A 17,347-nucleotide genomic window follows, 5' to 3' on the forward strand; every position below is an offset into this window, starting at 1 on the left:
GGAGGTTTGCAGATCGCTTGCCTTGTTGTTTTTTGGGTCACTCTCCACATAGCCATCTGATTATCTTTCAGTCTCGCAATTACATTCCTATCTCTTCTCCTTTCTCCAATATATCTGAAAAAAAGTCACAATGTAAATTTAAGCTTGAACTCTTATCCAAAAATTCTTCTTTGGTTTTGTTCCAGATTATTTGTGAAGTTATTTACTATGGGAACAACAGTTAATTCCTTAGATCTAATAACCGTTGTCTGTTGCAGTTTCTTTCTGTAAAGTATGTGAGTGTAAGTCCTAGCATAGTTCTGGTTTTGTTTATTGTTCAGTGCAATGTTGGAACTTCTTTTCTTTGGAGTTGAGATGGGTAGAATCGTATTTACATTTTCGTAAATTGTTAAAGGCTCATCTGTTTCCATTTACTTAATGTAATTTTGGAGTTTATTGTATTGAGATAGAGGAGTGTGGTAGCCGTGTTATTCCACTCTTAAGGTTATCAATAGAAATCAAACAAAATAAAACATGGAAAAGAAAATAAGATGATACCTTTTTTATTGGACATAACTTATACATTTCTTGATTAGCTTTCGAAGGTTGCCCTTCTTCCTCAGATCCGAAATAAGCAAATGTGCTAGCTGACAGTGTATATCAGTGAAAACATTCAAGCATTACTATGACAGTCTGACAGGGTGGAGGATGAGGGTGGGTAGCAGGTATGCATGGGGACATCAAGCATATCATTGATATTCTAACAGGATGGGTGTGGATAGGTGAGGGGAGGGGAGGGTGATCAACAGAGACATACAGCTTTATGGTTTATAATGGGCTAGGAACCCCAGATCCTTGTTAAGTCCTTTCTGTTGGGTGTTTAAAATATTCAATCATTCTGACTTCAAAGGTCTTACGTTCTGTATGGTTTTAAAGTTACCTTTCAGGATTCTCACTGTGAAGTCACTGGTACAGTGTTCTGGTCCTGTAAAATGTTGACCAACAGGCGTGGGAACCCTACTGGCACCAGTATTGTTCATGTGATGTCTATGTAAATTGAATCTTGTCTTAAGCATCTGGCCTGTTTCTCCAATATAGCAGCCTTCGTTACAGTTTTTACACTGAATGATATATAGGAATGATACAAAGGAATTTACCACCTATAAACACACCAAACCCTAAACCTTCCAATCTCAGAACGCTAAAAATCCTTGGAGTCACTATCGACCGCCACCTAAGACACTTCGAAACTCACAGCAAACAACACAACTAAAAAGATGTTTTACTGACATGTGGAAATTGAAAAGGATAAGGACCATTCTTCCCAAGATCCGTCTTTCGCAGCCTAGTGCAATCCCTCGTACTCAGCCATCTGGATTACTGCAATTCACTATCGCAGGTTGCAAAGAGCAAACAATGAGGAACTTCAAACATCCCAGAATACGGCAGCCAGGACTCATCTTCGAAAACCAAATATGAAAGTGCAAAACCATTACGAGAGAACTACACTGGCTTCCACTCAAGGAACGCGTCATTTTTAAAGTATGCACATTAAGTCCACAAAATCATTCACGGCGAAGCCCCAGCATACATGTCTGAGGTTAATAGACTTACACCCAGAAACGCCAAAAGATCATCCCGACCTTTCCTCAACCTCCAACTTCCCCAATTGCAAGGGCTTGAAATACAAGACGCTACACGCGTCAACCTTTTCTCACATGAGCACGCAGGTTTTGGAATACACTGCCGCGCAACTTAAGAACGATCCACGAGCAAGCCTTCCTTCCTCAGATTATTGAAGGCCCATCTTTTTGAAAAAATTTACGGAAAGAGCCAAAACACATAAAGTCCACACTTATTGTTCATTAATGCATCATACATCCACTTCTGAACTCTCATCCCCCGTAATCTCACATCACTCATACCTTTACTCACAGAAATATGTATACCATATGTTTTTATGCCTTAATATTGCCCTCCTAAGCTCTCATTGTCTCCTTCCAATGTCTCAATGTTTGTGTTCCATTGTTACATTCCTTAACGACACTTCGATTGTCTCGCATAACTCTGCACAATGTAATCCATAAACCAATTTGTAACAAATTGTATTTCCATCATTCATTTCATATTGTAAGCCACACTGAGCCCGCAAAAAAAGTTGGGAAATGTGGGATACAAATGCAATAAATAAAATAATAAATAATAAATATACGGTGCCAGTAGGGTTCCCACCCCTTGTGGTCACATTTTACAGGACCAGACCTGTAACCAGTGACTTCACAGTGAGAATCCTGAAAGGTAACTTTAAAACCATACAGAACGTAAGACCTTGAAGTCAGAATGATTTATATTTTTAACACCCAACAGAAAGGACTTACTAAGGATCTGGGGTTCCTAGCCCATTATAAACCATAAAAGCTGTATGTCTCTGTTGATCCCCTCCCTTCACCTATCCACCAACCATCCTGTTAGAATATCAATGATATGCTTTGATGTCCCCATGCCTACCTCCTACCCACCCCAACCTCCCACCCTGTCAGGACTGTCATAGTAATGCTTGAATGTTTTCACTTATATACACTGTCAGCTAGCACATTTGCTTATTTCGGTTCTGAGGAAGAAGGGCGACCTTCGAAGCTAATCAAGAAATGTATTAAGTTATGTCCCAATAAAAAAGGTATCATCTTATTTTCTTTTTTCCATGTTTTATTTTGTTTGATTCTATTGTATTGAGATATAATTAGTTTATGTATTAATTTTACTTTTTTGTGTTTTCCTAGCGATGGTCTAGTTTTTACTTAAATTGTAATCCACATTGATCCTTAGGTGGTATATAGCGGAATATAAATTCTGCCGTATTGTAATTGTTCAGGAATTCTCAAGGGACTTGAAACTGCAAGACCAGTCCGAACTTCCACCACATGGCTGAGTTAAATCCCACTGCCACATAAGGGAGAGGCGCTGCTTGTGTGGTTGCTCAACAGTTGGAGCATGAAATCCCAGGCACCAGATTAAGGGGGAATGCAATAGACAAGGGCGCAATGTTGGCGCCGCCACCGGCTGAACATATCTTGCTACAGCCCTGGATATATGCCTGTATCCCCCTTCTAATTTGCAAACTGCTTGAGGTATGGGTAATTAGGAAGGGTTGTATGTAGGAAATAAGTATGTGCAGAGGAGATTGAATGAGATGCACTGAAGGAGAGAGGACTAAGGCTGTATAGAATACGTGAGTTTCTACTTGTTTTCTGTGGTTTATTTTAGCACATTCTTTCTAGTTAATTTCATGCTAGCACGAATAGTGAATTCCTTCAGTTGTCCACAAAGAAGATCCACTGCAAACAGCTGCAGAAAAAGTATCTTTCACCCTGCTCCACTTAAGCACCTCAGTTTTTCTCTGAAACATGCATCTCTAAGCATAAGACCAAATTTTAGCCTCCATTTACACTACAAATTAAATATAAGCTTGATTAATAGGTTTAATGAAGAATACCAATAATGAACTAGATTAAAAATGTCAGCTCACTTCACAGAGTTTCATTAATCTTTCTGTAGTTCTCATGCATCAAAGGTAAGAGCCGCTACTGCTTCTAGTACTGTTTAAAAGTATTTTGAAATATAGCTACAAGACAGGTCTGCTACAAAACTGAATTCCTTCCCTAACCCTTCCATAAGGTATGAAAAGGATGGTTGAAGATCCAGCTCCAGTTTTGGTATCATCATATGCATATAGTTCTTATCAGGTCACTCACCAATGAGGAAGTTTGCATAGGAGGCAGTGGTGCCATACTGCTTTTCCAGGAAACTTGTTGAGGAAGGTAGAGAGAGCAGCTATGACCGAGAGAAGCAGCACTGAGCTAAGACTAGCAAAAGGAACAAGGGGTTCAAGAGCAACCTCATAAAAAGTCGAGGAAATTCTACACAGAAAGAGAAAAAAAGTGATAAAGTCCACGTCAGTCTCATAACAAAAGAAAGCTGCCAAGAGACAATTAGTAGAATTTAATTTACTTGCATATCGTTAAAGTGGTAATTATTGGGGGGAGGGGTTAATTGCCCTCCAGATCTTCCAAAAAACAATCAAAGGATTTTTCCATATGTGGGCAAAAGAATTCTTCTCTATGCATTGTCTCTGAGAAGATAATCAGAGTCCACAGAAATACAAACTCAGCTACACTAATTATTTAGAAACTGTATTTCTTGTGATTACATTAATCTGATCTATTCACTGTAAAGGGGGAATGTATTCATTAAAAACATCAGCCCATATGTACTAGAAGTAAACCTAACACAACTGTAAGAAAAACAATTTAAGTGAAATGAGTGGACAAGGTCAGAAAAGTCAACCATCCTATATAATAAACGCACCCGCCAACGTTCTGAAGCCGAGAAAGTGAAGCCTTCAAGCCTTGAAGCATTCCTGCAACGTTCCGGAACTATGTGTCGTCAATTGAGGAGATGGAGCCTTATAGAGCGCACGAATGCTTCAAGGCTTGAAGGCGTCACTTCTCGGCTTCAGCACGTTGGAGGTGCGTTTTATTATATAGGACTAGTAAAAAAAAAGGCCCCGTTTCTGGCTGAAATGAAACAGGCGCTAGCAAGGTTTGCGCGGAGTGTGTATGTTGAGAGAGTGTCTGTGAGGAGTGACTGTGTGAGAGTGAGAATGTGCAAGTGTGTGTGTGTGACAGAGTGGGTGTGAGTGTGTCTGTGAAGAGAGCGTGTGTGTATGTGAGAATGAGTGTGTGCGAGTGCGTATGTGAGACAGTGAGTGTCCTTCCTGTCCCCCCTGTCAGGTGTCAGGACTGGGGGGACTGTGGACAGGCATGAAGGCAAGCCCCTACCAAAATAATGAAAGCAAGACCATTTGTATAATAATCACTGAATTCCAGAGAACAAAATGGAGCAAGTTCCACAATGCTATCTTTTGCTTTCTGTATTCAGTAGCTGACAGGCTTGCTAGACTTACCTAAGTGGCTGCAGCTGCAATACACTGAAAAGAAAGCAAGGAAACCTATGAGACGTAGATACGGCCGTCCCCCTTGGCCTCTGACGCTCCCTCCCTTCTTCTATTTGACTTCCCTCTGATAGGTTCGTCATTCGGTGTGACGATCCTCCCTTTTCCTGTTTCAGTTCCCTTTGATAGGTCAGAGCAGTGCAGCTGTGACACTCCTCCCTTCTCTGATAGGTCAGGGCGGGGCAGAGATGTAGTGTGCTTAAAAATGGTTACAGAGCTTCGAACACACGAACTGTTGAAGCCTCAGAGTGTGCTTTAGAACGTTGAGGGTGCTTTTTATGTGCAGATGGGGCGTGCCTAAGGCCCAGATGGGCGTGGCTGAGACTGGGGTGAGTAGTCCGAATAGCTAGCCTACCAGGAGGACGGGAGTTCAGGACAGATGGAGTGAGCTTCAGAACGTCTGAGGGGGGATTTTATTTATATAGATGTGCTCGTGCTTTTCTGTAGCACATGGGGGGAATTTAATATATGCTGATTAAAGTGAGGAGTGGCTGGAGGGGGGGCAGGGGAGATAGGACAATCGCTGGGTGACTGGATGGGGGGGCAGGGGAGAGAGGAGAATCGCTGGGTGGCTGGAGGGGGGCAGGGGACACAGGAGAATCGCTGGGTGGCAGGAGAGGGGCAGGGGACACAGAAGAATCGCTGGGTGGCTGGAGGGGGGTCAGGGGACAGAGGAGACTCGCTGGGTGGGCTGGTGGGGGGGGCAGGGAGAGAAGAGCATCAGTGGGAGGGGGGCAAGGGAAAAAAGTAGAATCGCTGGGTGGCTGGAGGGGGAGCAGGGGAGAGAGGAGAATTGCTGGGTGGCTGGAGGGGGGGACAGAGGAGGACACACTCGCACCCAGCAGTCTCACTCTCTCTCTGTCACACACACACACACACTCGCACATTCACTCTCTCTCTCTCTCTCTCTCTCTCTCATACACAATCAATCTCACACATACTCTCTCAAAACATACACACTCCGAGGAAAACCTTGCTAGCGCCCGTTTCATTTGTGTCAGAAACAGGCCTGGTTTACTAGTAAAAAGATATCGGACAATTTAATGTAGAACTATCATCAAAGCAAAATAAAGATTTCTTACTTTTAATGAAGTTTGCCATGGAGACTTGATCAGTTTTTGCTTCTTCCATTTTTGCTTCCTCCATTTTTCGCAGCACATTGGACTCTGTGGCTGCTTCCTGAAAAGCACAAAGAATTACCTGAAAAAAGATGTGTGTGCAGTGGTGGCTGGAGCAGGCTCTCACGGGCTCGAAAGAGCCGTTTGTTAAATTTTTATAAGAATTTTGGGAGCCGGTTGTTAAAGTAGCCCTCCATGGCTACTTTAACCACTGGCTCCCAAAAATGTGGGCTCGGGCCCCCACCTCAATTCTCTTTTACTTTGCTGGTGGGGATGCTGAGCTTCGCCAGCCAAGTGAATAGACTGCTGCTGCTCCCCGCTCCTGATTTCCAGCTCTGAGCAGCAGGCTGAGACTTCTCCTGCATGTGCAGAAGTCCCAGTTTGCTGCTCAGAGCCAGAAACAAGCAGTGGGGTGTGGTGGCAGTCCATAGCATGCCTATATGAGGTGGAGAGAGAGGGCATACATTGTCCCCACCAGTCCACCCATGGCCCCCCCCCCCCCCCAAAAAAAATTGCAGGGCTGGCTATGCCCAGAGAGAGAGAGCCCGTTGTTAAAAATTACCAGCACACCCCTGTGTGTGTGCCTGATCAGTTAGGGTAGCCCAGGTGTTCAGATCAAACAGCTCCTACTTTCTTCTTCCCTACCCAGGTGCCCAGGTTTCCCATTCCCTGTCTCACCAAGCAGTCAATGTATGAAAGAGCAAATTAATTTATGTTGCAAATTTAATGAAAAAAACCATAATCTAAATAGATTTGCTTTTGAGTGGTTTACTCTAAACCAGCGGTTCTCGACCAGTGTGTCGTGACACACTAGCACCCAGGAGGTGTGCCACAGGGCAGGCAGACACATTTATTTATTTATTTTAAATTCAAATCGTAGCGTAGTCTCTTTCCTTTTCCCATCCCCTCCCATTAAGCACCCGCATCTTGTTTTCCTCTAGCCATCCCCTCGGATTCAGCACTTCTTCCCTCATCCTCCTCTCGCCCCCTGCCCTGTCCGACAAACCCTCATTTTTTTGTTGTCAGTGGCAGCAGCAGCCACCACATGCTATCCAAGCCGACCCGGAGCTTTTCCTTTGCTACCCCCTGTGCCTCTGCCGCAACATCCTGTTTACATGAGGGTGCGTCATGCAAGAGGAAAAGCTTTAGGCTAGCCCAGGCAGCGTGTGATGGCTGCCGCTGCCGGCAAAGAAATAAGATTTGTGGGACTGGCAAGGGGGGGGGGGGTGCAGAGAATGAGGGAAGAAGTGCTGCACACAAGGATAGTGTCTGAGGGGAGAAGAGCAAGAAATGCTGAATTCACGGGGGATGTAGCTGAGGGGAAAAATGCTAGACTCATTTGGGGAGGGGTAGAAGGAAGAAGAGCAAGAAACTGTGGAGTTAGGGAGGAGAAATGAAAGAAATGCTGGACTTGGGGGGGAGGGGTTGTGAATGGGAGAAGAGCAGAGGTCTGAGGAGAGCAGAGGAAGAAGTCTGTGGTGCTGAGGGATGAGGATAGAAGGTATTGGTCTCGAGGGGGGCTGAGAGGAAGATGGAGAGGTGCTGTACCTTTTTGTTGGGGGGGGGGGGGGGGTAGAAAGGAGAGATGCTGGACCTGAGGATGGGGACAGGAGGAGAAGTGGGAGATAGCAAAAAAGAGCAGCAGACCCACGTAGAAAAATATTTATTCAATGAAGATACATAAAAAACAGCATACAACTTTCCTCTATCCGCCCAACATGGCCATGTTTCGCCCTCCACGAGGGTTGTGTCAGGGGCTTAACACAAACTGTAAAATAAATACATAAAAGGCCATCAGATATGATTTAACAAAAAAAAAAAAACCCAACAACAAAAAAAACCTACAACTTAATACACCCTAAGTCTATAGAGCATTTTAAAGGCAACAACACCTTATTCAGAAATACAGAAAAACAAAATTACATAACCAGCAGTCCCCAATGTTTTCCCTGTCTGGTTAGTGCTAAAAATATAAATGATTAATAAATTTAAAGGGATCCCATAAAAACACCAAAATACATAAAAGATACCTCAATATGACAAAACAAAAAGCATAACAAAAATAGTAAGTACTCACCAGTGCAGCACGCAGAATAAAACTCACTCTCAGTGAGTTCTCTTTCCAAGCAGCAGCAGCCTGACTACAAGCTGCTCTCATATGCAAATAAGCTGTGTGTGTGGCTGGGGTCAAAGTTACCGTTTAAGTGCTTCCTTCCTCTACACTCAAAAACCCCCACTTTATTTATAAAATGTAATCTTTAAATGCAAGCCACATTTTTTTCATGATAATTAAAAAGAGTACATCTTCTGCTTAAACATATACAAAATAAATGATTAAAAAATGTGCATACTTATTCTTGAATGCTGCCTGTTCACTCCAAAAACACTGAAAAATAAAAATCCTCGATCTGAAAACTGAAAGTGGCATATGAATGCCCACTTTCCAATTAACAAACGCATTTTTAGAATTTTAAACCTTAAAATCAAACTCATAAACGCAAAAGAAATCCCCCGATTTTGGCTTTTCAACAAATGGCCTTAAAAATTGATCTGTGAATGTCAACATTGGATCCAGTAAAGATCCTATAGAAGGTGAAACACATAAGAAAATCCAATTCTTTATTAGTAAGGAACTGAGCATTTTTTGCAGTTTGAAGGAGCGAGTCAATCTCTTCTTTGAGTGAAGGGACAGGACCGTTTCTCAAGTTAGTATAAAAAGCTGAATCACTAAGGGACTTTTTTACTATGCTGCCATAAAAGGGGCCTTGTGCTAGTGCAGCGGCTGTTTGCAAACGCGCTGATGCCCTTTTACAGCTAGCTGGGTGAAAGGCTGAAAAAGAAATGACCATGTGGTAAATTACACTTACAAGGTGGCCATATGTGTATGTATGCATGCGTGTAAGGGAGGGAGGGGGGACACTTACCACCACCTACTGGGGTGGTGGTAAGTGCTCCCGCACTAACCCAGTGGTAACGGCCAGGTGCGGCGCTGCCCATTTACTGCTGGGTAACCCCTGCGGAAATATTTTTCACTAGTGCCAGAAATGCCATGTGCTGGGGGTGTAACTAACATCAGCACCTGTGTTAGGCCAACGGTTGTTACGGATTGCTGCATGGTAAGCCCACGGTGGGCTTTACCGCCTGCTTAGTAAAGGGCCCCCTAATTTGCCTCTGAATTTCTGAAATGTATTATGTCCTATCCATAACTACCACCGCCACCTGCTACCATCCCTACTATGCTGTATGTGCTCCCTAAGATTCACAAGTCCCATTGGTCTAAAATACAAACTAACGCATGCGTCAAACTTTTCCTACTTGAGTGCATAGTTATGGAACACACTGCCATGCAACTTAAAAACGATCTACGAACTAACAAACGTTCGTACATTTCTGAAGACCCATCTCTTTAATAAGGCATACCACAAAGACCAACAAATGTAAATGTAATACATCTCCTCCTACCTATATTCAGAATTATTTTCATCTGCTTGTTTAAATCTGCTTTTTTAAATTTCTACTACGCTATTCAAAACTCTACTACGCTATACAATTTCTACCAGCTATTCAAGGTCTTTACATAACATTAAGTGTTTGGTTATGTAATATTAAGTGTCTGTTTTCTAATTTATTTCCACCAAGTACGATACATTGTAAGCCACATTGAGCCTGCAAAGAGGTGGGAAAATGTGGGATACAAATGCAATAAATAAATAAATAAATAAAATTGTCGGCATTCACAGATTAATTTTTAAGGCCATTTGTTAAAAGATTCCATCATACACGAGAGATTCCACAAACATAATAAACACTCTAAAAGATATTGTACACACAGAAGATACTATTTTAGCAACCTTTGAGGTGGAATTAATTTCTTTATAAGAATATTCCCCAATCAGAGGCAATACAGATTATTAGTGAGGACTATACGGCAGAGAGATTTTTATCTAAGAATACCCACAGAACTCATTGTTGAGATTGCCACATTAGCACTGACAAGGAACTACCTTGCCTTTGATGGCACTTTTTATCAACCAGTTAAGGGTTACAGCCATGGGAGCTACAATGGCACTCTGTGGCTAATTACATGAAGCCAATTTGGAAAAATTGTATTTAACAGAAACACCAGTTCAAGAAAAAGATTATACTTTGTAAACGGTAGATAGATGACATTCTGTTTGAAGGGGTACTGGCAGATAAGATTTTGGAATTTTATGTTCAGCTGAACTCAACTAGATGATAATATTAATTATTTATTTATGCATGCACTCTTGTATCCCACTGTTATCCAAAAAACAAGTTTTGGTTCAAAGTGGCTTACAAATTTACAGTTAGATGAAACTTACAATGGTGTTTTAGATTTAGGACGTAAAGAGGTCATCGATAGCTTATGTGGTTAGCTATAGAATGTTTTGAAGCGGTAGGTTTTCAGTTCTTTTCTGAACTGAAGATAGTTTGCAATCCAGGCAGCTAAACCCTGCTGTGTAGATGTTTTTTTAAGTTATGTTTCCACAGTTGGGTAGGTGAAGAAGTAGGTAACCTCTGGTTTCTGGGCTTGATTTCTTGGAGATAGTTTGATCATATCTTGCATGTATTCAGGTTGCCGTTCCAAAGAGTATCTTGAATATGAGGGTGCTAGCTTTGAAAAGTAGTCTTGCCATGATTGGCAGTCAGTGTAGTGTTCCGAGTATGGAGTGGCTTTTTTTGTATTTCGATTTTTTGAATATCAGTCTTATGCCGTGTTTTGGATGGTTTGCAGTGATTTAAGTGTGTTTTCCTTGCCACCTATGTATGCTACATTGCAGTAGTCTAATTGTGATAGTATAATTGATTGTACCATTATCCGGAATGATTGTCTGGGAAAATAGTACTACTACTACTACTTATCATTTCTAAAGCGCTACTAGACGTACGCAGCACTGTACACTTGAACATGAAGAGACAGTCCCTACTCGACAGAGCTTACAATCTAATTAAGCAGACAAACAGGACAAACAAGAGATAAGGGAATATTAAAGTGAGGATGATAAAATAAGGGTTCTGAACAAGTGAATAAGTTTCTTATCCTTCTCAATTTCCATAGTGTTCTGAAGCATTTTGATGTTATTGCTGATATTTGACTGTCTAGTAATAGATGTTTATCTAGAATAATTCCAAGTATTTTTAGTTGTGTTTCGATTTGGTATTTGGTTTGGAGGTTGACTGTGAAATTTTGGTGAGGTGTGGGATTGTGTGGGCTGGATAGAACCAGGAATTTGGTTTTGTCTCTGTTTAGTTTGAGTTTGAAAGTTGTTGCTCAGTTTTTCATAAGGTCCAGGCCTTTTCTGACTTTGTCTAGTATTCTGTGATACTGTTGTTAAAGGTTTGTAGATGGTGACATCATCTGTGTATTTGAATGAGTTAAAGCCCATTAATTCAGTTTTGTGCCGAGTGGTGCCATCATTGCACTGAACAGTATAGGTGATATTGGAGATCCTTGTGGTACTCTACATTCAGGGATCCAAGAAGCTGGCACCTGGTTAGACATCTTTACAATGTAGGATCTGGTTCTTAGGAAGCCACTGAATCATGTTGCCCACTGCACCGCTGATTCCCATGCTGTCGAGTAGGACCATTAGTATTGTGTGGTCTAATAGGTTGAACACACTTGACTTATCGAATTGTAGTAGTAATATACTCTGTCCTTGGCATATTAAGCTTCTGAACTTCATTATCAGTATGGTTATTAACGTCTCTGTGCTGTGGTCTGAAACCTGATTGGGAGTTATGAAGGATTGAAAATTGCGTCAGGTATTCCATTAGTTGCTGTGCTACCAGACCCTCCATCGTTTTGCTCAGTAGTGGTATTGAAGCCATTGGTCTGTAGTCTGTGATGTCGCTGATTTTGCTAGTTGTGTTTTGGGGGTTTGAGGTGAATACGATGTCACCTTTGTTGGGAACTGTCCTTTTGAAACATATGTGATGTGTCTGTGAAGCAGTCAATGAACCAGTCCAGTGGGTCTTTCATCATATAGTTAGGGCAGTTATCTAGCAGACAATGTTTGTATTTTGGGTGATTTGAAGGAGCCGTGGTGTGGACGTCATTGGTTTCACATTCTTGTTAAAAGTCTGTTATGGATGTTTGTGATTTCTTGAGGTTTGATCTTGTCTTTGCTATTTTGTGTTCAAAATATTGTGTAAGCTTATCTGCAGTTGGTGGTGTTTCAGTTGATACCAGTACCTCTTGGGTTTTCAGTAGGTTGTTCATGAGTTCAAATATTTTTTTCATGTTGGCCTGTTCTGTGTTGGCATATGTGCTGTAATATTTTGCTTTAGCTTTATGTTATGAATGTATGTTCTTATAGCTTTTCTCCATGTGGTTTTGTTTATGTCCATATCCCTTTTTTGATATCTAGATTACTATTTGTAATGGAATATTGTAACTGACATATATAGAGAAAGGACTATGTAAATAAACTCTTAGACTACCACAGTTGCCACAGTAAGTCATTAAATACTAACCTCCCCTAGTGTCAGTTTTTGAGACTGAAGATACTCTGAACCAGAGGTGTACACAAAGAAATCCCAAGAAATGAGTCATAGATTTAAGGAGAAGGGCTATCCTGATAAGGTTGTTAATTGTGGTTATAACAAGGCAGTGAAGAAAACTAGAGAAGAACTATTACTGCCTCAAGAGACAAAGAAAAATGACATAATAGTCTGTGCCCTGCCTTTTACACATGTCTCAAAGGATATAGTTAGAATTCTGAAGAAACACTGGCAAGTGGTACAAAGTTTAGATAATTTTTCAGAGAAAAACTTGCTGATAACATATAAGAAAAAAATATGAGAAACATATTGGTACCATCAGCCCCGCCACGGAGTACTGATTTGAGAAGGGGCTTACCCAAAGGACACTATCAATGTGGCCAGTGTTCAGTATGTGTAGTTAATATGAATTTCTAAACATTTATTCATCCTAGTACTGAAGACAAATTTTGAATTAAGACAATTTTCAAACTGTAAGACAGAGGGGGGGGGGGGGGGGGGGGGGGGTTGTCTATGTTGTTGTCTGCCCATGTGGAATGATATATGTTGATAAAACTAAAAGGAAGTTTAATGTGCTTACTATTGAACATAGGACTGCCCATAAAAGATGCTTGGAAGATAAACCTTTGGTTTGAACATTCTATAAAGGCAGGTCATTCATTTGAAGACTATAGGTTTTGTGGTCTAGTTATACCACAATCCCCCTTGGAGGGGTGGTGATGTTGATTTACTGCCATTGCGTACAGCGTTCAAGTCTGACACCTCATGGATTGATTATAGAAAGTGATTATTCTGTGTTCCTTTATTTATTTCACTATGGGGCCCTTTTACTAAAGCAAAGGAGGGATAATGAGAGGGTAATACGCACCAAATCGGCACTACCACCAGACTAGTGCGAGCTCCCATCAGTAATCCTGAGTTTGGCGCGCACCGAATCCCACAGTAGAAAATAATTTTCTACCACCGGGGGGAGGGGGGGCTGCGGTAATCAGCATTTCCTGCACGTGGTAGTTACTGCACAGGTAGCACGTGAGCCTTTACTGGTAGGTCAATGGGCGGCAGTAAGGGCTCAGGTGTAAATAGGAGCGGGCTAGTTTTAATTTCAGCACGCACCCATTTCCTGGCCCATTAAAAAAAGCCCTTTTTCCCAACTGCAGTAAACAAAACATGGCCCAGCAAGCGCCCAATACACGAGTTCATCTAATTGCAGGCCACTTTTTTACTGCAGCTTAGTAAAAGGACCCCTAAATATTTACTGTATTATTCATGTTTTTATTACTTTTATATTTTTTATGGGTTAATGTGATGTGTTTTTTTGTGTACATGTAGTTTCTTTTTGATTGATTTAACAATGTTTGGTTCAATGTAGTACATATTTATGATTTATACTGTAAGGAGGTTGGAGGGTCTAAGCAGGTCAGGAGGAGGTATGGGGCCAGACTACATTCCCCACAAGGGCCTGAGAGAAGGAATCGGGGGGGGGGGGGGGGGGGGGGGGTTAGGTCCCAAAACCCGGTAGGGACACCACGTGGAAGGGAGGGGGAAAATGACTGGAAAGAGCAGTTGCTATGGCAGACGAGGGCCAGAAGGGGGAGCCGTGATGACAAAGCTCAATTCCCTTGGGTCAGAAATCAGTACAAGATTCCTTCCACCTGGGAGGGGGAGGAGGTCTCTAACCAACAGCCTAGCAGAGAAGCCGAGTTAATGGAGTGCTTGAAGGAAGGAGAGTCTGGCGGGCCCAGCACACCAGGTTTGGAGGAACCAGTTTGACATGGACTGTAATTGTACTCTGGGGCAGAGTTGCAGGGACTGAAGGCAGTGGGTGGTCACAGGAGTCAGTAGCTGTGTTGTGGGAGGTGTACTGCCATTCTGCAACCACCCAAGCGGAAAGACTTTTAAAACTGAAATCCAGGCGGTTGGACTTGGGAGAACTCGGATTTAAAGGGAGGGCTTTTCCTTTTTCCGCTTTGTTTTGAAAACTGAATGAGACCCTTAACCCCTTTGAACTGAAATTTGTGGAGGAGGGGAAATAAACTGCTTTGAACTAAACTGTGTCGTCTGGAAGGACTTGTTTTTGGACTGCTGAAGGGAGCCTACCATTCCCCTGAGGGTTTGCTACCAGGATTACAGTTATTACAATATGCAATCACAGGTTACTAATGGTTTAATGTCTGACCTATTAATTTTATAATATGCATGTATAGTTTTGATCTATTCATATTTTTACCATTATGCTTATCATTTATGGGTGGCTTATGTATTTTTATGATTTATTAGTCCTTGTATTTAACCATAACTGTGTCTAGTATATTAACAATATATAGAATATTAATATTTCTTTAGAAATTGATTTAGACGATCTAATGTATTTAGACTTGTCCTCTGTAATTTATTTTACTAATTTTTGGTGCTCTTTTAATCTTATCAATTGATTTATATTTATCTCTGTTTACTATAATGATCTTTTGTTTCCCTGTGTTATGAGGTTCTGCTTGATCCCTTTGCAGCCCAAACTTATAACACATAATGAGCATAATGATTTTTTTCGTAGACGGAAGGTGGTAGAACTAGAGGCATCAATTGAGGTTGGAAGGGGGGGCAGACTCAGGATTAATGTCAGGAGTATTTTTTCCACGGAGAGGGTTGGTGGGATATGTGGAATGCCCTCCACGGGAGGTGGGTGGAGATGACAATGGTAATGCGTTGGGGATAAACACAAACGAATCCAGTTTAGAAAGAATGGTTCCATGGAATCTATAGTGGAGATTGAGTGGCAAAGCCGGTAACTGGGGGAAACAAAACGGGGAGCTGGGCAGACTCCTACGGTGTACGTCCTGATCGTGCAGAATAGACGGATGGCTGGAGTGTAAATTTTAAGGAGCTTCGACGTTAGCTTCAGACTTAGTAAGGAACAGTACTGGGCAGACTTCTACGGTCTGTGCCCTGAGTAGGCAAGGACAAATCAAACTCGGGTATACATATAAAGTAACACATACCATGTAAAATGAGTTTATCGTGTTGGGCAGACTGGAGGGACTGTACAGGTCTCTATCTTGCCATCATTTACTATGATCTCATGAAAAGCGGAAGCCCCTCCACAAAATAATGTTTTTCTTTTGCCGTTTATGAGCCGATTTTACTACTACTACTATTTAGCATTTCTATAGCGCTACAAGGCATATGCAGTGCTGCACAAACATAGAAGAAAGACAGTCCCCTGCTCAAAAAGCTTACAATCTAATAGACAAAAAATAAATAAGTAAGCAAATCAAATCAATTAATGTGAATGGGAAGGAAGAGAGGAGGGTAGGTGGAGGGCGAGTGGTTACAAGTGGTTACGAGTCAAAAGCAATGTTAAAGAGGTGGGCTTTCAGTCTAGATTTAAAGGTGGCCAAGGATGGGGGCAAGACGTAGGGGCTCAGGAAGTTTATTCCAGGCGTAGTAGGGTGCAGCGAGGACAGAAGGCGCGAAGTCTGGAGTTGGCAGTAGTGGGAGAAGGGAACATATAAGAAGGAAGGGGTGTAGGGAAGGACGAGTGTGGGAGAGATACTGGGGGAGCAGCAGAGTGAGTACATTTATAGGTTAGTAGAAGAAGTTTGAACAGGATGCGAAAACGGATAGGGAGCCAGTGAAGGGTCTTGAGGAGAGGGGTAGTATGAGTAAAGCGACCCTGGCGGAAGATGAGACGGGCAGCAGAGTTTTGAACCGACTGGAGAGGGGAGAGGTGACTAAGTGGGAGGCCAGCAAAAAGCAGATTGCAGTAGTCTAAAACGAGAGGTGACAAGGGTGTGGGATGAGGGTTTTGGTAGAGTGCTCGGAAAGAAAGGGGTGGATTTTACGGATGTTGTAAAGAAAGAAGGTTTCTATGATTATCACATATCGTTTCTCCTAAAGCAAAACTCAGCATTTATGTATGATAAAGAACAACTCAACACCTCATCATGGTTCCAGATTGAAATGCTAAAGCAACCAGACACACCCACACATTTCTTCCCTTGGTCTCAAAGACTAATGTTTCTTCTAATATTTTGTTTAAAACTCTTAGAACTGTTTTTAATGAACTTGATTCAGTTGTCACACATCCCATAACACATACTATGTACATCCCAATTTGGAACAATCCAAAATTCAAAATTAACAATTGTTGTATAAATTGGAATACTTGGAAAAAAAGCTGGTATATGGACTCTCAATGATGTTATAAAAGATAATTCTTGGCTACCTTTTGCCCAAATAAGTATAAAATATGGTCTTAAAAGTTCTCAATACTATAAATGGGTTCAACTCAAACACTGTGTAACTAACTCCGTAGATATAAAAAAAATTAACTACTGATTATCCTTCTTGTTGGCAACTTTGCAAGTCTTTTATGACTTCCAAAAAAGTTGCATCTAAATGGTACAAAATACTACAGTTAGCTAAATTCAAAGAACCTACTAATACCATGCAATCATGGGAATGCGATCTAACTGCCCAACTAGATGAAAAAACTTGGGAAAAATTTTGGTTTAAAATTACTCATACCACCAAATCAGCGTCCATTTCACAATCTATGTTCTACTTAGCACACAGAGCCCTATGGAGTCCTGCTAAACTCGCCAATTGAACACAATAAAAAACCAAAAAACAGTGCGAATAAATGCTGGACCTGTGAAAAAGATTGTTGGAAATCTTAAACATATCATCTATTCTTGCCCATATTCAAGAATATTGG

General features: G+C 41.6%; 1 protein-coding gene across 1 annotated transcript in view; it reads right to left on the bottom strand.

Annotated features, from left to right (window-relative positions):
- The window catches only part of SLCO2A1 (solute carrier organic anion transporter family member 2A1), a 915,614-nt gene that overhangs the window by 354,178 nt on the left and 544,089 nt on the right, over positions 1–17,347 (bottom strand). The window contains 4 exon segments of the mRNA XM_030215775.1: positions 3,732–3,783; positions 3,785–3,822; positions 3,825–3,896; positions 6,073–6,169. Of these exon segments, the coding sequence (XP_030071635.1) occupies positions 3,732–3,783; positions 3,785–3,822; positions 3,825–3,896; positions 6,073–6,169 (259 nt within the window).

The sequence above is a fragment of the Microcaecilia unicolor genome, chromosome 10 (assembly GCF_901765095.1).
Source record: "Microcaecilia unicolor chromosome 10, aMicUni1.1, whole genome shotgun sequence".
In the NCBI taxonomy this organism is placed as follows: domain Eukaryota; kingdom Metazoa; phylum Chordata; class Amphibia; order Gymnophiona; family Siphonopidae; genus Microcaecilia; species Microcaecilia unicolor.